This window comes from Hippichthys cyanospilos, chromosome 16, assembly GCF_059441005.1.
Source record: "Hippichthys cyanospilos isolate Australia breed blue-spotted pipefish chromosome 16, RoL_Hcya_1.0, whole genome shotgun sequence".
In the NCBI taxonomy this organism is placed as follows: Eukaryota; Metazoa; Chordata; class Actinopteri; order Syngnathiformes; family Syngnathidae; genus Hippichthys; species Hippichthys cyanospilos.
Genome location: NC_142384.1, coordinates 2,444,404 through 2,470,186, shown reverse-complemented (window position 1 = coordinate 2,470,186; position 25,783 = coordinate 2,444,404). Strand labels below are relative to the sequence as shown.

At 38.1% G+C, this 25,783-nt stretch overlaps 2 protein-coding genes across 12 annotated transcripts in view; one reads left to right on the top strand and one right to left on the bottom strand.

The window, feature by feature from the left end:
- hdac5 (histone deacetylase 5) overlaps window positions 1-16,907 on the bottom strand; it is a 67,711-nt gene extending 50,804 nt beyond the window's left edge. For 2 of the 6 annotated variants that reach the window (XR_015868155.1, XM_088436621.1), the window contains exons 1-2: window positions 16,697-16,907; window positions 511-674 (exon numbers count right to left, since the gene is read on the bottom strand). Coding sequence is in view for 5 of the 6 variants with exons in the window: in XM_088436621.1 (XP_088292747.1) it covers window positions 511-532 (22 nt within the window). In the remaining variant the exon portion in view is untranslated. Of the gene's footprint in view, window positions 1-510; window positions 675-14,243; window positions 14,285-14,411; window positions 14,452-16,696 lie in introns of those variants that run through there. The other 4 variants (XM_088436624.1, XM_088436623.1, XM_088436622.1 and 1 more) reach the window with 4 other exon arrangements.
- The window catches only part of cyb561 (cytochrome b561), a 29,505-nt gene continuing 20,219 nt past the window's right edge, over window positions 16,498-25,783 (top strand). For 3 of the 6 annotated variants that reach the window (XM_088436642.1, XM_088436640.1, XM_088436641.1), the window contains exons 1-2: window positions 16,498-16,811; window positions 24,809-24,912. Coding sequence is in view for 2 of the 6 variants with exons in the window: in XM_088436638.1 (XP_088292764.1) it covers window positions 16,702-16,811 (110 nt within the window). In the remaining 4 variants the exon portion in view is untranslated. The remainder of the gene's footprint in view (window positions 16,812-24,808; window positions 24,913-25,783) is intronic. The other 3 variants (XM_088436638.1, XM_088436637.1, XM_088436643.1) reach the window with 2 other exon arrangements.

The window sequence follows — 25,783 nt, the reverse complement described above, 5'->3', positions numbered from 1 at the left end:
ATTCAAACGAAAAACATGCAACGGTGTGAGTGGGGAGCCAAGCGTAGGTGAACGTGTGTTGCCGCTATCTTTTTAATTTTTTCCTCTGCATGCATTATATGTTTTTGACCCGCTATTACGATATGGAGCACAAAGACGTTACGAATAAACGAAAGTCAGGGATTAATAAACGAAAGTCAGGGAAATTTAAACGACAAACATGAGTGTGGGACCACATACGCTTAAGTCCTCAAAAAAAAAAAAAAAAAAAAAGGTTGCGCCTGTAAATCAAGTTAATTAATCGTGCTCGGCCGTGTAGGCTTTAATACCCTCAGGCCAGGTCGGTTTGAACTGGGTTTTTTAGGCATAAACTATAGTTTATGCATTCAGCACATTATTTGATCCATATATAAGGCTCACCGGATTATAAGGCGTACCATCAGCTTTTCAAAAAAAATCAGGCTTTTGGGTGCGCCTTATAGTGCAGAAAATACAGTACTCAGAGCTGATATAATGGAACAATAAACTTACTGGTGGTGTTTGATGAATTCATGGAGGTTGAATCTGGCCTTTGCTTTCTGGTCCTTTAAGTTGTGTGTGTTAAAGTGGGTCCTCAGTGTCAGCCATGTGTTGCAGAACAGATGATGAATGGACACAAATAGATGAAATAAACCTCCTCCTCAGTGTCAACTCTTCTGGGAAAAAAAAAAAAAGAATATTGCATGATTTCAAACCAGGATTAATGTTATTTAGATCTGAATAAAATAAATTACTATATTCTTTGGACCGCTATTTTTTTTTCCCACGCTTTCGAACCCTGCAGCTTTAAATGTGATGTGGCTTTTTCATGAATTGTTATTGATGAGCTTCATGGCGCCAATAGAATTATAGATAGTCTTGTCACATTTGACCAATGACCAAACACCTCAAAGTGGAACAATGAAACTGCCCAAGTCTACCTTCCTACAGAATGTAGCAGTGTTCCAACAGTCAGCAGATCTGCAAGGTCAACACCACTGTTTTGTTATATAAAGACAATTGAGTTTCAAATCAAATGATGGACAACATTTCAGAAGTCTTGCTTTTATTTTACGGTATTTCCATCTAGACGTGTGACAACTCAGGACAGAGCATATTTTGTTTGGAGTCACTTATCAAGTTAGCAAATGTATAAAAACAAGTAACTGTTGGATGTTTCTAGTCACTCAGGTGTTTGCCTTTTAAAATGATCGCTTAGACATTAGATTGTGCTTGTTTCAGGAGTTTTACTTGTGAAAACTGAATTTGCAGAGCTATTGCACAAACATGCGGCAAAGTCAAAACAACTACTGTATATGGAAGTTGTGAAAAAGAAACAACATAGAAAAAAACCTCAAGCAGCTCGGTTAAAAGTATCAAAAGCAAGTGTTGACAGAAACACCCCAAGAGAACTCTGCTAACCTCCACTGTTCAAGGGTGAGGTATCACAACCTACTGATTGAAGAAGACTTAGAGAGAATAAATGTACTGTTTATTTATATGCACACATTGGGCCAACCACCCCATCGGCTTCAACCCCAAACGCTTACTGAAACAGAGAGATAGAAGCAACAGCAACTATATCTGACCGATGCATCACCCTGAGGCCAAAAGGAACTACTACTTGTTTATATGCACCCCCCCCCAAAAAAAAAAAAAAAATCTATTTTGGAACCAACTCCACAATGGGTTATAAAGGAAGACTCAATAGCCTGGTGCCACCTACTGGTCCTAGATTGATTACACCAAATGGAACACTTGCAAGAGACACAAACCAATAAAGAGAAAACATTTATAGAACGTAGGAGCATCTCAAATAATAGTCTCAAAGCATGACAATAACCTTTGTACTTGTGCGTAAGAGGGTGCCTGCATGTCAGAGGTAAGGCTCAGTCTAATTAGCTGTAATGTGATTTAGAAGAACATCTTAAGCTGTGATTTCCTCCCTTATTGCTGGCTGAAATGAGCCTAAATGCTCCATGCACACTCATTAAGTTCAGCATTCCACATACTGTAATCATAATCTTATCTTCAAGTAATTTATCGTACCGAATCAAGTGCAAAGCGCAAAAAAAGAACTGAATCAAACTGCTTTATTCTTATGCTTTCAAAGAGATATTCATAACAACCTTAATTTATTGATGTAGTTTGAAAAATGAAAACTGTCTAATATTGACTAAGTTAGATAAGAGATCAAAATATTTGGAACAATATGATGTTGTACTGTTCTAAACAACTGCAAAAGATCTTGTGTCTCTGCTGACACACTTTGCGCGAGAGGCTGGGACCACCATGAACTCGTTGATAGTAGAAGAAGGTGATATACTGTACACAGTTTTCACATTGATATTGTGATATTAACATTCAATATACAGTGGCCCCCGTGTTACAGCATCCCTTACTTACGTTATTTTCATGTTGCGACATGGAATACTGAGGTTTTTTTATCCCCTCTTTATGGTAATTTCAGTTGCTATTGGTCTGCTCATTAGACCTCAGTAGACCTCACTTGTTTCAAAATGGCGGAACGGTAAAGCTTTGTTCGATTGTGAGTGGTTGCAAAACCATATTTATAGTGCATTTTACTGTCATTGGGCGTTAAATATACACACACACATATATACACACATATATACACACATATACATATATATATATATATATATATATATATACATATATATATATATATATATATATATATATATATATATATTAGTCGGGTCCAAGGCTGTAAGTCTTTTACCAAGAGAGCGTGGCGGTTTTTTGAAAGAATATATCAGCAGCAGAATATAAAAGCACGTACGGCTACTGCTGACAGGTTGGTAGCTCGCATGCAGGCTTAGCAAAATACCTTTATTCAAGCAAACACAAAGACAAATTATTTACTGCCATTCAAACTAGCAAATGCCAGCAAGCCTTTCACCGAAGAGGAGTTTCTTAAAGAGTGCAAGGTAGAGACCTCAAGTATTTTATGTCCTGAGAGCAAGAACAAATTTGAAAAAACAACTTATCATAAGGTCAGTGACTTGCTTTATTGAAATAATTGACGAACACTTAACTAGCAAGCTAAACAATAAAGCAGCATCATTTTCATGATATTCTTTGGCACTGGACAAAAGCAATGACTGAAATAAAGGACACTACTCATTTCGAGATAATGGATGGTTTTTTTGATATGGAGAAGGACAAGGAGAGGACTTATTTAACAGCGTATCAATGGCCATACAGAGGCACAAATTACCTTGGAGTACGCTCGTCAACGTTACTACAGATGGACATAGTCTGACAGGAAAAATGTCAGAATTCTCAAGAGGTAATGCGCCTACACCGCATAATTCACTAGGAAGCACTGTGTAGAACCGTGTGGCAGGCTGACCACGTTGCAAAACCTGTTAACATCAATTGAGCAAAGAGACTTTGCCATCACCAGTTTATTCTTTTTCCCAAAGAAACTAATGCTGATCAAACAAAGTTACTGTACCATTCTAATGTCCACTGGTTAAGTTTAGGAAAAGTACTGTATGTCAACATGTCTGGGAGCGCAAACAGGAGATTATTTCATTTTTGGAGCTGCTTAATACTGACAATTTTTTTGAACAATTTTTATGAATGTTATGAGCAATGAACACCTCAGATTTGTTCTGAGAATTGCCACAACAGGATTACCTCTAGACTTTGATGCACTGGCTGGGTGATCAACAGCATTGTTCTCAATATAAAGTATATGTTATTACATTAATACTTTAGCTATGTTTATGTTTGATATGTACTGTTAACAAATGCAGTTTCTTTTTTTTATAAGCATTGTATCTTGTATGGCATTATATTTGTGTCACAATTACGCGCGCGCGAAAAAAAAAAATTGAGCGGAAAAAATCAAACTGAACGAGCGAAAACAGATTTTGAGCGAAAGAAAAAAACTTTTGAGCGCATAATGATAAGAGTTTGAGCGCATGCCGATGGAGTTTGAACACAGAAAAAGAAATTGCTCGCTCAAAATTCCTTTTTGCTCGCTCGGGATAGCCCTCTCTCGCTCAACATCTCGCTCTCGCTCGCGATACTCCTCCCTCCCTCGCTCAACATCGCGTTTGCTCAACATCGAGCTCTCGCTCGCTCGAGTCGTCCTCTGCGCTCGCTCAGTTCTGTTCATGCGTTACGTTTGTGCCACAAAACCAGCCAATCAGAGCTTGTAAAAGCACTTTGATTGACAGCTTGGTATCCAATGAGATTGTTGTTTTCAAGAACTTTTTTCTGCGCTCAAAATCTGTTTTCGCTCGCTCAGTTTTATTTTCAATGCTCAAATTTTTTTTCCGTGCGCGCGTAATTGTGGCACAAATATAACGCCATATTCTTGTTGCTGTACTGACCCGCTGTCAAATTCTAAAAGCTGGCCCACCCCGGGTTTATTGGTAACATTTGAGTTTTTTTTTCTTTGGAAATATTAATTTCGCCAAAGAAAAGTGAATCAATGGAAAATGCAAGTTAATAAAAAATGTATGATTGAAAAACGACATGTTTTTGAGTGAAAAATGGGGGCTCCTCTCTGGACCGTTTGTTTAATGATGGACAATTCTACAGTCCACCCAAATTAAAGAAGTGACAAAAAAAAATCATTTGGTGGATTTTCTTGAAATTGACTACACTTATTCTGTGGCTCTTTTTCAGCTTTGTAGATATGTGTCTGTGCCAAGATAATGGGATGAGCTGCTCTGAGAGAGAGTGAGTGACAGAGAGCGCGCAATAGAGCGAGTGCATGTGCAGTACTTTAGCCTATGATGGTAACCAGACTAACCTGCTGACCAACTGCACCAGAGGTATAATAACAAAAACAGAATAGCAGACTGAAAACTAAAAATATAGTGCATTACAACTCAAGTCACTTGATTGTATACTTCACTGGAACATGTTGCCGATGTTGCCAAAGAATCACAAAAATAGACATCTTTCACTCACTCCTCCTCTTCACACCAGCATTTCCTAAAATACCTGCCCCCCCCCTATGCAGGAGAGGAGCAGGAAGTGCTGCCTGGCAACCAAAGAGCTGGCTGCCGTGGTAACGGTTCACCTGAGCATTTCTTGCCTAAACAAACCACAAAACTACTTATGTAAGGACAGAACTTATGTAAGGACAGAGAAAGGGAAGGTTGTGGCATAGAAGATGGAGTTTGCCTTTGACATTTTATTGATCATCTCTTGTCTTGTTAAAACTTTTCCAAATTCAAAGCATTACTCCAAAAAATACAACTCTTGTATGCTTTGATGTCAAACATTGAACTAGAGCTACAATCGTAATAGGTGACAACAGCATATCCGTGTGATGTTAGCACAGTCCACGAGACCTAATTTCCGCCAAATTCAAAAGATTAAATCTGAGTGTGTGGGTCGCTTCTCTATGATTACGGAAAACTTTTTAAAAACGGCTTGAAAAAGATCTGCTCCATTTCTGTGTGGATGGGGCCTTTAATTAAAGCATGCCTACTTGGTAGTCACTGGCTTTGAAGAGTAATCAGATATTATTTTTCTGTTTTTATTACTTTATTATTTGAAGTTGGGAAAATTTGTTTATATATGCCTAAAATATAAGTTACATTTACAAAGTTTAATGTTAACAACAATTGGGACTCGTTCTGGAACAAATTCTTCCAAATATCATCAGGTTTGGGGATTTTTTTTTTTTTAATTGAAATGAGAGGTTGACCATAATCACAAAACATATTACAGTTTAACTTTGAGCTTCTACCTAATTTCTTGCATACTGTACTAAACATGACACGTTGTAAAACGTCATTTTATTTTTTACTAAAAAAGGGTTCGGTGAATGAGCTAATGAAACTGGTGGGGTTTGGTGGCTCCAAAAAGGTTAAGAACCACTGGTTTAGACTTTCGGCCAAAAGCGGCCGCTTTGCCCAGTTTGCCCATCATTTAGGGATGGTACGAGGTTTCACACAACTAGATCTTGCAAGATTAGAACACCTTAGGGATTCTTGTCCCTGCACAGCATAAGATCTTTCTTTCTTTGTTTTTGGCTTGATGAAAGGCAGTATGATAGAGTACACAGGAAAATGTGGTGGTGCTTGACAGTAAAGCAAGCGACCAAATGTGGTGAGATGGCCAGACAACTTCGAAATAAACCCGACCATCCCAAATCATATATGGACAAAAATGCCTTGTAAGCATGGGTCGATAACTGTGTTGACAGTTTACAGCTGTGTTAAAAAATCAGTTTCAAGAACTCCTAATAGTGTCTATAACTGTTAATGAACGTTTTTTTTTTATTTATTTATTTTACTTGCCGTATTTCCCAAAGAAAAAGTCAAGTTTTTTATTAACCCTCATTGTCAACCCCCTTATTTGGTGGGGTCGACTTACTATACGCTTAACACTTGGGATCATAATGCAAATTCCCCATATGGCGGGCAGTCCAAAACTGTTAAATAGCAAATGCTTGTAAAACCATAAAAATTGCATATACATATTAAAAAATGGTATCAAAATAGTAAAGTGAGTGCTACTTATATATAATATACATGTATACAATTAAAAAAATCATAAAGAAAAAAAATAGAAAGGATTTATTTACCTTTGAGTACCGTGAGAGCCTTTTAAGGCTATATTCCATAGTGAGGATAGCCTAGCCTAGCTTAGCCTTGTTTGTTTTCTTATTTCCAGTGCCATTTTACCCTAGGTAAAAACATCAAAATTGTACATACATATTAAAAAGTGGTGCCAAAATAGTATAGTAACTGCTACGTATATATAATACACATGTATACAATCAGAAAACATCATAAATAAAAAAAATATAGAAAGGATTTATTTACCTTTGAGTGGCCTTATTATTATTATGCCCATATTCCCTAATAAGGGTTATCTCCAACATCATTGCCATATAAATCATCTTCTTATTCCTCTTTAACTTCTCTAGCAATCTTGGGAGCCATGGCTGACCAATTAAAGTTTGAATGAAGCACTAAAATGTACTATAAATACGTTTATGTAAGCACTCACAGGCGAACAAAGCTTTAACGTTCCGCCATTTTGGAAACCGTGACACCACCATTTGCAGACCATCATCTTAGTGCTTCCGTGACGGCGACCAATAGCAAGCCAGTATCTTAGGGAGTCATCACACCAACCAATAGCACACCATCCTTCTAGTGACATAATCAGTGACGCGTGAATAGACGTATGAGCGAGGAGCAACTCGCAGAGTCATGCGCACACTAACCGACATGTTTGAGAAGTTTTTGTCGTAACGCGAAAAAAATGGCGGAAAAGGGGGACAAAAAAAAAACGCTGCGGTAGACATCGTAAAGTGGAAAAAAACGCAAGCATATATACACATATACATATATACATATACATATATATACAAATATATTTTGACAGCGCATTGTGCTCTGAATTCTGAATGGCTCAGGGGCTTTACTGTTGTCTCGAAATAAAATATCGACGCTGTACTGTATTGTTTTTTCTGTATTGTTTTATATATATATATATATATATATATATATATATATATATATATATATACGTATATATGTATATATATATATATATACATATATACGTATATATGTATATATATATACATATATATGTATATATATATATATATATATATATATATATATATATATATACGTATATATGTATATATATATATACATATATACGTATATATGTATATATATATACATATATATGTATATATGTATATATATATACATATATATGTATATATATATATATATATACATATATATGTATATATATATATATATATACATATATATGTATATATATATATATATATATATATATATATATATATATATATATATATATATATATATATACATATATATATATATATATATATATATATACATATATATATATATATATATATATATATATATATATATATATATATATATGTAAATAACATACAGGCATACATATATAACATACTGGTGCATGTTAATGAATGAGACTGGTTCCACATCTGCATATCCTCTGAGCTGCGGTGCGTCGTGGCTGCGTCGTTACACCACGGTCTAACAACTTTACACAGTACTTGTAAGACTGCTCTGCCGCTGTGTGCCATGGTCAAATTCACAATTCAAAAAGCCCCAAACAGGAAAAAGAACATGATCTACATCTAAATTTACAAAGAAAAACCACTCTACATGGACATAATTGTCTTTTACTTTGCTAATTAATCGGACGAACCTAAAAGCAAATGTTTTTTTTCCTTTTTTATGCCATTGTTATCAAGACAAAAAGACTAAACATTTTGGTCCTGTTAATTGTTATTGTAACATGTACAAATACATATTACTGTTTGAATGACGATTCTATCAATTCAATTAAAAGATATGACGAATAATCCATGTACTCACCCATTGTAAATGAAGCATGCAATCAAGTGTTTATCACGCACCCCTTCCACAAAAGGGGCTTCTTTTGTTTTCGTAACTTTAGAAAACTTTATTATAATTTGTTTAATCTCGAGATTCATAGCCCCCGTTCAAGCGCAGTTTGACCCTCCAGGGACAAGGTTGCGCAAGCTCAGTTTTAGACCCTTCAGGGACACCGTTGCGGCTCGTCAATGAAGTACCTGGAGGGTCAAACTGCGTTGCGGCGCGCAACGGAACTGAGACCCATGCAATGGGTGGGATATGCGGCCTCGTTATGGTGGCTTGGCACAGTGCAGCGAACACTTAGTAATTGAATTCCGTGTTGCATTATGTGGATTCCAAGGGTTACACAGAGCCTGCATTGTTCCTGCATTTTGTCTTGCCACCCAGCAAGTGGGCGATTAGCTATTGCTTCGCTGTTAGCCACAAGTTGCGCTACATTCATGTGCTCTTTTCGTATTTGTCCAATAAAGGATAAATGATTGACCTTGTATCAAACGACCTTGTTTTGTCTTCTTGCTGAGTAAATGAGCGGTAAATCTTGCACCCCACTTAAGTGTGTTTCAATCGGTTGTTGTTATGGGTGAAAGTAAAGAGGGTACGCAAATGTGCGAAGTGAAGCACACTTTATGATTTCTCTTTGAGCCACCAAAATTGTAGTGCCCATGTCTTTAACCGCTCTCAATAGACAGCAATGAGTTTATAAGGCCGAAAGCAGCCATTTAAAATATTGTAGTGACATAGGCCAGACTCAAGGCGTAACAGTTTTTTTTCAGTTTTGAGGATCGCGGCAGCAAGCGGTTTTCTATGTAACCTAAAAGACAATAAAAGCAATTCACCAATATAAATGATGCAGATTCCTTAATAAAGACTAAATTTAGCCCCTTGAGCAAAAAATCTGAAATTAAACATTTAGGGCCACATCAGCCGGTGGATTTTAACATCATTCAAGCAGGAATGGACAAATTCAACACCATCAACCTAATGATTCAAGACGAACATGGCTAACTGATCAGAAAATCGCTGAACGCTACATGGACTACAATGGGATTCAAAGATAGAAAAAGTGGATGACGACTTTCAAGAGAGAGACAGCAACGAAAATACACAGAAAAACAAACACTGCAGCAATTATGAATGAAGGTTGTCATGCCGAGGTAACAGAATTTACAAGAAACTCAATGGGCCAGCAGAGATTAAATGCATTAGCGAATGTATGTTGTCCATTGAAAATGAAGTCATTCATGGATTATTGGACTTTGACAAATGAGTTTGACAGATCGGCATGCATCCTTTCTATTCAAGAAGTGAACAACTCTGGTGAGATACTTTCATTTGAGATATTTTAAAGCTTTTATTCATAGGCTTAATTTGTAAAGTTATCAACAGCTGCTTATGCCCACTCTCAACTTTTCATGCTTGCGACGCCACTGATAACATGAATCTGTTTTAAAGTGTTTGTAAAGAACATTGAAAATACCTACTTTCATCAAGCACCGCCGCCTGGTAGCCCTTTTGTTGTAGACAAGGCTGTGTGGCTATTTTTATTTTTTTGGACTTTGACGCATTATGAAAAGGAAAAGAAACACCTATGAAGCCCACTTAAAAATTGAAGTAGCAAAAATGCTATGGAGCACAACAACTGCATTGAAGCAAATCACTGAAGTTTTTGGAGGAAGGAGCTTGACAAGTTAAAGAAAATGTTGAGGACAAAGCAGGCAAACAGGGGAAATACTGTAATGCATATTGCCCAGAACTGGAAGAAGGAGCTTGACAAGTTAAAGAAAATGTCCAGGAAAAAGCAGGCAAAAGGGCAATACTGTAATGCACATTGCCCAGAAGTGGAGATGAAACTGCTTGAATGGATAAAGGTGAAGTAACGATTTTGGTGTGTCAAGCCTAGCTTTTGGCTACGAGCAAGTGTAAGTCGCAAATCATGTCCTGAACTTTGTTTATACTTTTCAGGGGTTACAGGTGATAGTCGGACGACAGTTGGAAGATATTCTGCCATACAAGTAAAGTGGACTCTACTCCCAAAGTGAGGGGCGCAACACTAATACCTATATAAACAACACAGCGTTGGTCTGAAATGTGATATTTTTGGCACTGGGCATCTAGTACAACCCGTTGAACCTAGAAGGGGGCTTCTCCCACCTGTGGAAAGTTTCTCATTTTCCCCAGGTAGGGTTTTTGAGTTTTTCCTTCCTCTTCTGGGCACTTTGTTCGGGGGATGCAGTTGTGTATTTCTGATGTTTTGTATGATTTCTTTATCACCACTGAACCCCTTTGAGACGGTGCTGATTCAAGACAAGAGAAATCAACTTGACTCGACTATTTGGGGCTAAAGTGACTTCACTCACAACACTTCGTCTGTTACTAAACTAAGGGTTCTTTCTTTAAAGTACAGTCGACCCCCGGGTTGGGGCGTCACTGGCTTACGTTTGTTTCACTTTACGACGTGGAATACTGAGTTTTGTCATCACCTCTTTAAGGCATTTATCCCGCTTTACGATTAACGTCAACAACTGTCATGACCTGTGGGGTTGTTTGTTTGTTGTTTTGCCTCCCTCTTGAGGCACTTTTAGGTAATTGCTCTTATTTTCTGTTGGCGTCAAAATGTCTCCGCTGCAACGCGTCACTAAAATGCTGGTCGGCAATTTGTCGGCGTCTCCCGAAGATACTGGTCTACTATTGGTCAGTGTGATGGGGTCACGAAGATGCTGGTCTGCTATTGGTTGGCACACTGGGTCACAAAGATGGCTGCCTTGATGACTTGATCTCATGTGAGAGTGCTTTCAATATTGCATTTATTATGAATTTTAGTGTTTCATTCAAACTTGAATTGGTTTCCATGAGTCCCAAGATTGCTGCTAGTGACGTTAAAGAGAGAAGTAAGAAGATGATTTTTATGGAAACAAAGCTAATCAAGAAACATGAAGAAACATGAAGAAACATGAAGAAAGGTAGCCTAGCCAAGGCTACCTTTACTAGGGAATATGGCCATAACTAGTGTCACTCAAAGGTAAATAAATCCTTTACATATATTTTATTTTTGATGTTATTTAATTGTATGCATGTATGTTATATATAAGTAGCACTTACTATACTATTTGATGCCAATTTTTAATATGTATATACAATTTTTATGTTTTTACCTCGGGTTTTACACACATTAGCTAATTAACATAGGTTTCGAATGCCCGCCATACCGCGAATTCGCGTTACGATCCCAACCGCGGAACGGATTAATTTCGTAAATCGGGGGTCCGCTGTATTTGAAAAAAATGTACTAACCAGTGTTATACTGTTACACTAGCATAACAGATATGACTGTTAACGAGAGGTGTGCATCTCTAGAAAAAAGACAATGCAATATTGCATCTTGAGGGCGGAATGCAGTGTGATCTGATACAAATATTGTTTGACTAATGTTGAACAATTCAATTATGATTTTACAATATGATATGGTACAGCTCCATTTGAGAGGGTATGGTACAATAGTGAAAGTGACATTTCCGTCAACAACTTCTCTCCAATAAAACACGACTGGATATGTATGTGGGAATATTATTAAGTGGAACAATTCAATTAAGTTTGATTTGACGTATCTTTGACATCAAAACCGATTTCACAATTCAAATTGTTTTTTTTGTCACATTCCTACTGTTAAATATATTTCCAAATCCTTTTCTGTCATTCTCTGCCAAATTGTCTCTTGAGTCTTGAGCAGAGAGATTCCTGACGAGGGGGCGGAGCCATGGGCCGTGCACCTGCTCCCCATTGACCAGGAGCTTCTAAGCGCATCCAGATCAGGAGAACGAGGTATTTTCTACACCTCCAGTTGAGTCATTCCAAATTCCCAGTTTCTGAGTATTTGTTATATGCCAGGCTAGCAAATTTTGCGTTGATACTTTTCTTCCTTCCAAGTTTTTCCATAGTTGCTGCATACTTGGTTGTTACTTTTAGCCGTTCTCCTGTTGGCTCCATTCCCCATTCCTATGAGTGTGTATTTATCGCATAGAGTTTTCTTCTATGACTATTTTTGTTGTACTTTACCTGAGATCGCCTTTGAGTTGTACTTTGCACTTGCTGTTTTTGCCCTCCCATGCAGTGCATGCACTTTGTGTTTAATAAACATTTTTTGGACTCTTTACAAACTGTCTGTCTATCTGGGGTCCAGCTGCCTAGTAGTTCCCTGTTACGAACATAACATTTCAGTTAATATGAATTTTATAATGTCAACAATTAAACAATGGAATAGACATCCATCCATTTACTGTACTATACCATATTGACAAATAAACTTTCACACTAGTAATAATTGAGTATCTAATATACATCAGCATATTCAATTAAAAATAAAAAAATATATTCGTTGCAAAGCAGGGCTGCACGATTATGGCCAAAATAATAATCACGATTATTTTGGTCAATATTGCGATCACGATTATTAATCATGATTATTCATCATGTTTGGTCAAACATGTCTATTTATTGCACTTTTTTTAAAAAAAAAACAAGCGGTATATATGCTATAAACAAGGCTTGATACTTCAAAATAATAATAATGATAAACTAAAATAAAGTAAATAGAAATTATGGCAAAAACTTGCTGAGTGCAAACCATTGAAAAAAATGAAGCCTACTTAGAACTAAGCACATACTACAACAGACCTGGAAGAACACTTACAACAGGCTTAGTTTTGTTTTTGTTTTTTTTGCAAAAAAACAAACAAAACAAAAAAACAGTACAAAAGTACCAGAATCACCTGAAGTGAATATGGACTTAGCAGTTGAAATGTTATTTTTGGTCATTTCAATCCCAATTCATTCCAATTTTTGCCAATCGGAGTTAATAAAATGGGTCTCAATTGACAACTAGTATGGTATACCAGGGACTGAGAAAAGCAGAGGTTTTTGCCAGGCAAATATGTGTTAAACATTGTCATCTCAAGACTTTTAGGGTGGAATTGAAACCTGGTATCTCCGGAGCGCGCCAATGAAACCAACTTCAGCGATGTCATTGCATCTCACGCTTGAGGTGTGAAAGAAGACGCGGGAAATCTCGCCGGCTACAACAATCAAAATTCTTCCAAGCCTTTTTATTTATTTATTTATTTATTTATTTATTTATTTATTTATTTTTTAATCAGGCTCCTCGCCTCTGTGTACTTGCTTGCCGGTATTCACCGGCGAACACCCATAAGAAATAGTTCGTCCGACATGTTGTCTGGCCAACGCTTCCACGCAGTAAAGAAATTCCAGAAGGTATGCATTGCGGAAGAGCGTGGAGCCACGTCAACGCTGGATGCATCAAGCATAAACCAAGCTGCAGACTTTCTTGCAGGATTTGCTCGCTTGCTCTTTCTTAAACTTAATGAAGTCTTAACCTTGCGTTTGCCCCCTGCTGGTAGGATGACTGAAAGTGCTTGATTTGACATGTACTGGTAGGCGGCTTTTTTAATGTTAATATCGCCGATTTTCATCTTAATTGTGACAGCCAATATATAACCGTGCAGCCCTAATATATATATATATACACACACACACACACACACACACACACACACACACACACACACACATATATATGTTAGCTTTTATAGAATGTTAGAAAACCCACAAGGGTTAGCTATTTGCAGTTATTAATGTTTAATGCATAAATGTACTTTTTTTTCTGCTGGGTTGGAAATGTCTGACTGCATTTGAAAGCACCACAATGTTAGCGGGTAGAGCTAACGCTGGACACATGCTGTATTGTACAATGACAGCGTAATTGACTAGGCTTTTTTTAAGCATCCTTAATCAGCAATTGCTTACCATTTTATTAATGTCGGTGTCCTGTTGTTGGTAGACATGATCTGATGGCAATAAGAACAGAGACACAAAGAGGAATAAAGCTACCTGGTAGCTACTACCACTGCAAAAGCCAACTTCAGATAAAAGCGTACCACGACTGTTGCATTGAAATAAATGCATAAAGTTTACCTTCACAACAATCTGTTTGATGTGATGCTGTTTAGTTGCCTTTTCCTTGGTAGTCCACATGAAGCTTACCGTAGCTAAGCAAGGCTTTTTGTATGCACAGTTTACCGGTAATAATGTGGTCCCGGGGTACTGAGTCATTTAAAACAACACTATGCTGCATTTAGTATGGTACCGGTACTTACTGCTTGCCAAGTGATCTTACAGAAGTTATTTGTAGCCAGCCCAAGAAGTTAGCTTAGCAAACAAACAGTAAAGTGGACTGGATACACACATGTGTAACAAGGGAAAAAATAAAGAGCGAAAGAGGACTACGAAGAGAAGAATGGCTTCAACATATTTGTCACAAGTTATGAAGAAAGCTCCAAGAAAACCAAATTCCGTACAATACAAAATTGGCAGCACCAGTGCTACCAGAGGGAAAAAAAAAATATTGCTTATTTATTTAATGAAAATTACTTATCTGCATTAAAGGCGTAGCGTACAGCAAAGCCAAACACATGGACATTTAGCAGAAAATCAAATCTACTCACTTTTTTTTAAACCCACAATGGCAGAAGAAGAGCAAGACATAGACTTGACAGTCGTGATCTTTCAGCATTAGCCTCCATGTCAACAGAAAAGGATTTATTATTTGAAATTAAATGCACAGACAAAACTCTACAAGCAAGTCATTGAAGTCTTTCTGAGGAAAGAAACAAGAATGGATTTTGTATCGAAATAATTGGGAGGCAGCCATTTTGGTGAGTCAAGCATTTTATTTATTTTTTTCATTTTTAGAATGTTTTTGAGATTTTATTTCATTCATATTCAATTAGTGGTAAATAAAATGTTCATTAATTACATTGCAATTTGTAATTTAGCTTACAATCTTGTTAAAGCTTGCCTGCTCTTGGTGGACTTCGGAAACTTCGTGGACAAATAATTTTAAATTATTATTGGTCATTTTAAGTTTTAGTAGTATCACGTATGATGATAAGTTTCAATTATTGATGCAGGATTATTGATGTTTAAATGCTGCGGAAAATAGCCTGTGTAGCCCAGTAATGGGTACGTGTGCTTCTGAGGAGTATTTATTCGAGTCAAATCACTGAAAGCGTAAGTGTGAAACGCACAGACTGCCACTGATATATATACATACATACACAACTTCTATTTATATTTGTTTTTTTATATATATAATTTTTTGAATTTCATGTTGCAGTCATAGTGTACTTTGTTCATTTTAATTTTCCTTTTATTAGTTTGGCAGTTATAATCAGTTTTGAGTGTGTGTGTGTGTGTGTGTGTGTGTGTGTGTGTGTGTACTTTATGTTGTTTTCATGTATGAATTTATTTGCCGGGCAGCTCGGTGGCACAGTGAAAAGCACATCCACCCCACAGTTAAAAGGACTCAAGTTCAAATCCACCCCGCACCGGCCTTCCTGTGTGGATTTTGCATGTTCTCCCCTTGCCCATGCGGGTTCTCTCCGGGCACTCTAGCTTCCTCTCACACTCCAAAAACATGCATTGAATTGTAAATACTGTCCTTAGGTGTGATTGGGTGTGTGAATGATTGTTTGTCTCTGTGGGTCCTGCAATTGTCTGGCAACCAGTTCAGGGTGTCCCCCGACTCCTGCCGGCAGCCAGCTGAGATAGGCACCAGCAAGCCTTGTGAGGATAAGCGGCTTTAGAAAATTGATGGATATTTATTTGCCGTTTGGGCTTCTACACGCAAACAGTACCATTAAGATTATGTAATTGATAATTTATTTTACCCAGTTGTGGCAGGTACTATCAGTCAAATCTTCAAAGTACACGCCTATCAAACTACTTTGGTCATTTCAAAAGAACATAACACTATAATAGACGCGTTTTAAGTATTCAAAGTCGGTCAGTAATGTTAGAAGTGAGCAGGATGTTGAGATTTAGCTGTAGCTTAAGGCGTGTACTGGAGAAGGTTGCCTACTGCAGGCTGACAACTTCCAAGTTAGTTAGCTGCTAGCTGTCACTTTAACACAAACTCACTGAAAAGGGCATTGTGTGTAGCTGTTGTGTGTGTGTAGAAAGTAGCTGCAATTTGTTGCCCCCCACCCCATGCTACATGCTATGATGAGTGTTTTATCGGTTTAGTGTCCTTTAGCTATAGCCATAGCAGTGTGTTTCCAAGTTAACTAAGTGTGCATATCGGATCAACACGCGTAGCAATTGACGACGCAAACAAGCAATACGAGGAAGCTCGCGGGGCAGCCACGCTCGGACACATCCACGCGCGCTCACACACAGGTTTTCTCTCACTTCACGGTTACCGTGGATGTCGACGGGTCCTCCTGGAACGTCTAATGGTGCGGTGGTGCCTCCCTCCCGGCTACGGCTCCCATCGCGGCTTGCAACATCTCCTCGCAAAGCAACCGCGGTTGGAAGGTGAGATTTCCACAACCTTGCCGCAATTCACCTTCCTAAGCTTTCGCCGCCTCCATATTTACAATCCGCCTCGCTAACGTTCCCCCGTCCCTTCTCTCCGCCGCCACCACCAACACCAACAACATTATTGACGTACTCCTCTTACCACGTGACCAGTCTGCTGTGGCTAAAAATAGACGAAGTAGAAACCAATGGAAAGCGACAGAATCGTAGACAGGATCGAGATTGATGAGTAGGGCTACTTTAGAGTAGGTCTTAAACGCTTCAGCCAAATCTATATTTTTATTTTTTGCATAAACAAGTCGATGTTGACAATTTGCTGGTGAAATACACAAAATTTGGCAGTCGAGTGGACTGTTTCAGTCTTCAGTAAAATTAAAATATCATTTCCAAGCAACGGTCTTTACCTTCGCGATTAAACCTCGCTGATCTTTTTTTTAATTAATAATCAGTGGCATCACAGGGCTATTTTTTTATTTATGATATTCAGAGACCACTCAAACACATACGCTTAAGAAAATCAAGCCATTAACACTTAAGATGTACAGTGATGACCTGAAAGTCATACACCTTTCATCTTTCACCGTTCATGGATAAATGACTTTTTGCAACAAGCATTCTTTGGCAGCATTCGGGGAGACTGACCGTAATTGCCTTCCTCCTTTTTTGTATAGGCTATGGAAAACAACATTAAAATGATTCCACACATGTGGTCTTTTTCTTAGCTGTAATTAAAATCTTGTTGCTTTTTGGAAAAACAGGAGCCCTCAGAAAAGTTGCAAAATAAAGTAGGCTACCCAAATTGCAAAGTAGGCAACACTGATGGTGCTTTTAAAAACTAGCTCCTGTGTGTTTGTGTATCCTAACGACTTTAAAGTATTGCAGGATACCCTGTTATTACTACTGTAATAACGTTTAACATTAAAGGTGTGTCAATCAATCAAATTTTATTTGTATAGCCCTGAATCACCATCATCAAAGGGCTTCACTGATGAAAAGAGGTCATGTCGAGACTTCTTTTGAAAAAAATAAGTCATACAGAGACATCTTTTCAGTCTAAGGTACACAACAGCATCCCCTGTCAAAGCTCCCAGAAGGGGAATGCTGAAGTGGATGTTGCATGTACCAAATATAGACAAATAGATACACATTACAGACAAATACAGATACACAATATAGATTACAGAAAACATTGTGCTATATAGTGCAATGATGACTTGACAGCAGGCAAAGCCATTGGGCAGGAACCTTCCCACAGTCCAACCAAGTGGACCGCAGACAGTCGATCTCTTAACCCGCGATGGTCAATCAGCGCAGGCCCACATGGTCAAGTCAACCTTCACCATCGAGCTAGCCCCCTCTCCTAGCCGGGAGAGGGGGGCAGGAAAAAAAGAAGAAAGCTTGAGTACAAATGTGTTTTTAGTCGGGATTTAAAGATTTATTGAGGTGGCTGCGCGAACTTCCATAGGTAGGGCATTCCATAATACTGGCGCGCGAATGGAAAATGCCCTTGATCCCGCGGACTTCTTTTTAGCCCGTGGGGTCGATAACAAACCGGCATTTTGTGACCGAAGTTGTTGCGACAGAACATATGGTGATGCTAAGTTGACGAGAGAGGAAGGAGCTAGACCGTGTAAAACTTGATAAGTAATTTACAACACTTTAAAATCACATCTCATGTGTATTGGAAGCCAATGCAGGTCAGCTAGAATCGGAGTAATATAATCGAACTTTCTCATCCTTGTCAATAGTCTCGCTGACCAAGTCTCGTGACCAATTTATAAAAAAAAGAGTCACACTTTGTACAACTCAGGGAATAGCTCCTTTGAATTGCCTCATGGTACCACTAAAAGATTTAGAATGGAAAGGGGTATTCATCAAGGCTGCCCGGCCAGTCCATATTTATTTTTACTTCCCATTCTAATTTTGGCTTACTATATTAAAGAAAGTAGCATAAAGGGTATATCCACTGCAGGATGAGTTATCACTCTGAGCCAACTAGCTGACGACACAACTCTTATTTTACAGGATAGGACTCAGGTTGATATTGCAGTCAGTCTTTTGGACTCATTTTCAGCAGCCTCTGGCCTCAGGCTTAACCTGACCAAGTGTGAACTACTTCCCATTAAAACATGTAACGATTCAGAGATTTTAGGTATACCAGTTAAGACAAAAGTTAAATATCTTGGTGTTATTATTGGTAAGGACCAAAAAAAGGTAAGAAAGAATGATCATTTTAACCCTCTGATATCCTCTTTGAATCAAAGGTTTGGTCTGTGGGTTCAAAGAGAATTGACTATAACGGGCAAATGTTCCTCTGGCAGTTTCATGTCCTTGACTTTCATATGCCCCATTCTTTATTTAAAATCAAATGGATACCTAATGAATCCTACTTCACTGTGGAACTTTCTATCTACATATATCTTTGAAGCATTGGGTGGATTAAACTGTGTTAAAATGCAATTACAATATAGAACGACTTCATGCCAAGTTGTCCAACTTTCACAAGCAGCTACTGTTATGCTGGTCTTTGGTATACAAACATCAGAATCAGAATCAGAATCGCCTTTATTGTCATTGTATAGCATACAACGAAATTTGGGTGCTACTCCTTAGTGCATTTCGTTAAAAAACAGAATAAATAAAGTAAAATATAACAGTATATAAATACAATGTTTAAAACATACACAACAACAGCATATGTAGTGGTAGTTTGGTCTGAGGCTTTTCTCGCACGCAGTACACATATTGCACATGGTTGAAAGCCTACCTTGACACTTTAAAGCTTTGCATGAACTCTAAAACTGTGAAAACAAGGACTTTTTTGTGAAAACTTTAACTTCTTTGATGATTAAATATGCCTTTTTATTTACTTTTTTTTTTTAATTTTTTTTACAAACCTCAATTATGTTGTTTTATGCCTGTTGCTTGTTTGTTGTTGCTCGGTATTGTCATTTGTGTGACTGAGTTGCCAGAATGAGTGGCACTTGTAAATAAAGGGAAAAAAAAAATAAAAATAAATTTAAAAAAAGTTACTTAGTAGGAAGCCCGACAACAAAGATGCAGAAAATTACACCGGCCACACCCAGGTTAAAGGAAAAGATTTTCGCTCTTAAAGTGCAGTGGAAAACAAGGGTTTTTCTACATGTTGCAGACAGCAGACCCAAGGTACGCCATGCCATCATGCTTTACAAAGCGACTGAAAGAGTAAGAGTAAGCCAGGGGTGCCAAAGCTTTTTAGCCTCGAGATCTACTTTTCTAGTAACCATCCTCATGTGAGCTATGGGGGGGATAGCACAATAACTAGTCAAGCAAATACACCACAGCACCAAAGTATGCTAAATGTCCTTTTCTTTGCATGGATATCACACTATGAATGAAAATACAAATCTAGGCCGTGCCGACTGAATCTGATTCATTCAGCTTACTGAGGCTTGCAGTACTCATCGCTTCTCCTTTCAGGTAAAGTAGAGTAAAATGACCCAGGCAGAAAAGACATTTACCGGGCAGAAACTACGACGTGAGCCTTTTTTTTTTTTTTTTAGCTTTTTGGCCCAGAAGAGGATTGAGACATACAGAGAATGTGCTGTCTGTCAAGCCACTGTATTTTTGAAAAAAGGCCAAACGTTGTGAGAAGGCCAGCCAGTGCTTCATAATAAACTATAGGATATCAAGCAATGTATGAAGCAAACGGCTTTGGCAAACTTTTATTTGGAAGTTCTTCACAGATGCAAGTTTGTGACAATGGTCTATTACTTGACAATCTTTAGTTTCCAGCTTGAGGAGCATTGTTTTACTTTTTTTCCTGATTGGCGTTCTTTTTTCAATTTAGTTTTTTTTCCATCTAGCGCAATGTCATGCAGTTGACCAACCATAGCTAGGCAGGCCACCAGTCAAAAACCAACAGAACATGAATAAATGTCTTTCACCGATCTCAGAAGGCAACACCATCCCTGGTCCCCATCACGCTGAAGTTGTGAGAAATATTTCTGCCACCTTTCTGCTAAATAGTTAAATAGATGAACAATGACAAGACCAGTGTTTAGTCATGTCTTTTCTTTTTTGTTCTTTCCTTCATCACACCGCAATTCTCCTTGCTGTAAGGCACTTTTCTCTCTCATACACACATGTTGTCTACAAAAATGTGCTGTTTTTATAGAAAAAGGCATGTTCCTTTCAAATTTAAATATAAAATAAAAATAAAAGACACTTTGTCTACTTACGTTATTCTGCCTTGCAGAGCAGACTGAAGTAGGATGATCATTCTTAGCACATCTATGAACTAAAGCAGAGATAATTTTTTACTGAATTGAATTGAATGTGTTTAAATCAAAAATTGATTATAAATCAAACGGAGACCCAAAAATCTGAATTGAATCGTGAGACCATCAAAGATTCCAATCCCAAGTTGCTATGTAGGTTGTGCTAAAAAATGTCTGATGATGTCAGACATCCTGACTGAAATTGATAAGTTAGCAAAAATGGCACAAAGCTCCTAAGTAATTAAAACACTGGGATACAGTTCTCAACAAGAACTAGTTTTCAATTCCCACGCCTATTCCTCTTTGTTCACATCCTTTGTTGTTTTTGGAAGCAGTGCATGTCAGTGTGTGACAAAGGGGTAAATACTTAAATTTTGTGTCAAATCGAATGTTCCATGAACTTGCGTGAATGTGCTCCTATGAAGAGAAAGCAAAAATAAAATGGGAGAAAATCAAATGCTAGACATGTAAATTCACAGAGGGAATAGAAAATTAAAATAAAATGGACCATGATAAAAGGAGAGTGACATTTAGAAAAACAGCACGCTTAGGAAGATCAAAGGGTGAAAAAGAGCCAAAAAGTGAGACAGACAAGAACATGTAAGCGAGCCATAAAGATGGAAAGATGGTGAAGAACGATGGCAGAAGAGGAGTGTGGAAGAGCTGCGGTAGAAGAGAGGATGATGTGGAGGTGTAATAAATGGAAGGAAAGCGCAAAAGACTGAAATAGAGAGAGAAGGATAATGCTATTCTGGTAATGATGCTGTTGCCATGGAGATGCTTTTCCCCACTCAGACTACTCCACAGGTGCCTTTGTCACATCGGGTGTCCCTAGTGTCTTGTCCTGCCTGCAAATTAGGGGGTGGAACCACCAACCACACACCTGCAGCCCATTGTCATCAGGGGACTATTTAGGTGCGGCCGAAGCAGAAGTACGTTGCCGGATTATTGCCTTGTGCACATCCAGCCTCTATGCCTGTTCCGAGTCTCTTGCCTCCTAGTTTCTCTGTTTTACAGCATATGTATTTTAGTTGCTACTTTGCCTGTTCTTGTTCCGCAATCTGCGTTAGTGAATTTTGTTTGTACTTTGAGTTTTATGTTGACATCCTCCTGCTGGTTCCTCCCCAGATCACAATCAGTTGCATGCGCTTTTGTCATGTCTCTTTAATTTGGGCTTCGAATCCCAGTTTTGTCCCTAAATTGTTCTTTGCCATCTTGAGTTGCTACTTCACGCCTGCCCTTTTTCTTAATAAACCTTTTTATAGCTTGATAGCCGCCTTCAGTGTATTCCGGGGTTCCCATCCTGTTTGTTCCAGTCACATTCATGATAGCCTTGTGGGGATTCTTTAAGGACGTCACAGAACGTAGGGCTATTGATTGGTTGACTGAAGTGAAGGGCAAAGGTCCTGTCTTGCTTGCCATTAACCCTCAAATACTTCTGGTGACACCTCAATCTGCAACAAATGTCAGAAACTGAAATGGCGTTCAGCCTTGAGTTGTAAATGTAGAATGGTCATCTTTGAATGTTCTGTAGTGTAATTTGAGTGAATTTTCGGGCGAGCCCAGTGCTGAACTTATTAGTTTGGCACATCCATGCAAATGATTACATTGGTCTATTGGATTTTTGAAATGTTTTAATCACAGATGACTTTGTGTCCCTGAACACATTTTTATGCTGATTTCAGAAATCTTTTTAGTTTTTCAAGAATGTCATGATTTTTATTTCTTGGATTTATTTGAACTATAATAACTTGCACAGTAGATTTCAGAAAAAAATGCCACTGGATGCTGAACCTAACACTTAATCCATATGTATTCAATACATCATCATTATAATGATGATGATCGTATCATTATTAGTAGTAGTGTGTGTTAGTAAACACCTAACCAATGATCAATATTTCTTTATTCAAAATAAATAAATAAATAGAAAACCTCATTGTATTATATGCCCCCTAAATCGGCAGAATTTAGCAGGCATTTTTACTGCCAGGCCAGCAAAGAAAAATGTATTTTGGATGTCTAGTCATCAGTGGCAGTGCACCATAAAGTACAGTATGCGAACTTAGCATTTTGAGTTGTATTGTATATGATGTATTATTATTATTATGCTCTAATGTTGCTTGTATGAATTTTCCAAAAGAGAGTATCTCATAATCACATTTATACTTGTTTTAGTATATTTTTTTTTCCTTTGTGCTATGTAGTGCTATAGGTTTCTTTGTTTTGAAACAAGATGGCCTAGCAACAAATTACTATGCTTGTCTTAAAATGTGAAATGTGAATCTTACCTATGGCGTTATATTTGTGCCACAATTACGCACGCGCGGAAAAAAAAATTGAGCGGAGAAAATCAAACTGAGCGAGCGAAAACAGATTTTGAGAGCAAGAAAAAAACTATTGAGCGCGTAATGATAAGAGTTTGAGCGCGCGCCGATGGAGTTTGAACACAGAAAAAGAAATTGCTCGCTCAAAATTCCTCTTTGCTCGCTCGGGATAGCCCTCTCTCGCTCAACATCTCGCTCTCGCTCGCGATACTCCTCTCTCCCTCGCTCAACATCGCGTTTGCTCAACATTGAGCTCTCGCTCGCTCGAGTCGTCCTCTGCGCTCGCTCAGTTCTGCTCACGCGTTACGTTTGTGCCACAAAACCAGCCAATCAGAGCTTGTAAAAGCACTTTGATTGACACAGCTTAGTATCCAATGAGATTGCTTGTACGCTATCCGTTGACGCACTCTCGTTTGCCCTGTGTTCACCCGAAAAGGGCAAACGAGTGTGCGTCAACACGGACTTGGGCTGGAGAATTACTTTTAATATTATTATTATTACTGTATTGTATCATTTGACAGAAATACCTTGTTAGTTTTTGTACTTTAATAATATAAGCCCACCCCTCCCGCCTACGTCGATGTGACGCACTCTCGTTTGCTCGTTCCGGGTGAACACAACAAGCAATCTCATTGGATACAAAGCTGTCAATCAATGTGCTTTTACAAGCTCTGATTGGCTGGTTTTGTGGCACAAACGTAACGCGTGAACAGAACTGAGCGAGCGCAGAGGACGACTCGCGCGAGCGAGAGCTTGATGTTGAGCAAACGCGATGTTGAGCGAGGGAGGGAGGAGTATCGCGAGCGAGAGCGAGATGTTGAGCGGGAGAATGCTATTGCGAGCGAGCAAAAAGGAATTTTGAGCGAGCAATTTCTTTTTCTGTGTTCAAACTCCATCGGCGCGCGCTCAAACTCTTATCATTACGCGCTCAATAGTTTTTTTCTTGCTCTCAAAATCTGTTTTCGCTCGCTCAGTTTGATTTTCTCCGCTCATTTTTTTTTTCCGCGCGTGCGTAATTGTGGCACAAATATAACGCCATACTTACCCTGTCTCATACACAGGGTTGCAACTCTCAATTTAGAATAATGCAATTATCATCAACTTGATAAAAACTTGATCAAAAAGTGGCAGTTTACATTAGACTGTCCCTTTAGAGTATAATATTAACATGGCTAAGCAATTCGACTCATTTATACACAATGATGAAAAAAAAAAGTTTGTTGTGTTGGCACTGAAAATGTTCACTGAGACTTGTTGTGAAAATTCAATCCTTATCAGAGAAAAATACTATGAAGTGACAAAAAAACTGTAATAGCTATGACTTGCAAACTGTTTTGCATCAAACATAATTTTATGAGGTTCTGTATATTATCACACCTATTGTCTATACTGCTTTTCTTCATTATAGGCATCACAGGGGGCTGTAGCCTATCCCATGTGACGTTCTGCAAGTTGGAGTGCACACCCCCAACTGGTCACCAGTCAACTGGACGAGTTCAGAGATGCAAAAATGTAATATAATATTTATCAGAGTTAGTGTTGCTTCTCTCCAACTAAATTGTCCAAAGCAGAGATATTTTCTATCTTATGTCCATTTAATTTCCTTGCCCCCAGACTCTAAATATATCAGCAGTAAATAAAATGTTGGGTTTATAAAATACCACTGAAATGTAATTGTGAAAAGCATGACAAACATGTTTTTTAAATGTATTTATATATCAGCAATTAAAAATTATTATACGTGCCAAAACTTTGAATAAGTAATAATTTCAAATTATTTGACCACGAAGTTTTATAAAGTCCACCAAGAGCAGGCAAGCTTTAACAAGATTGTACACTAAAATACAAATGGCAATTAATATATGTGTCACATATGAGCATGGTGAGTTGGAGGACGAAAGAAGGGGACCAAAAAATGCAGGATAACTGAGAATATGTGGCTCCAAAAAGGAAGTTTTAACAAGGAAATGAGGCAGGACCAAACCGGGAGCAAAACTAGACATAGTATTACCAGACAGGTGGACCAAATCAAACTAACGAGAACGCAGACAATAAAAATAAAGGCAGGCGTGAGTGGAGCAGGAACAAAACCCCACAAACTCACAACAACCAAACCCAACCAAACATGACAATTGAATATGCATGACATAAAATTACACAAACATATTCATTCACCCAAAACGACTGTGCCAAAGTTATTTCCGTACAAAATCCATTCTTTTTTTTCTCAAAGACTTCATGACTTGCTTGTAGAATTTGTCTTCGTTTCATTTCCAAAAACAAATTCGCCAATGATGAAAGTTGCGTCGGTCCAATTTCTGTTTTGATCTCCTTCAGCCATTGTGGGTTTAAAAAAAATAAATCGTCCTCGGGTCTGGCTTCG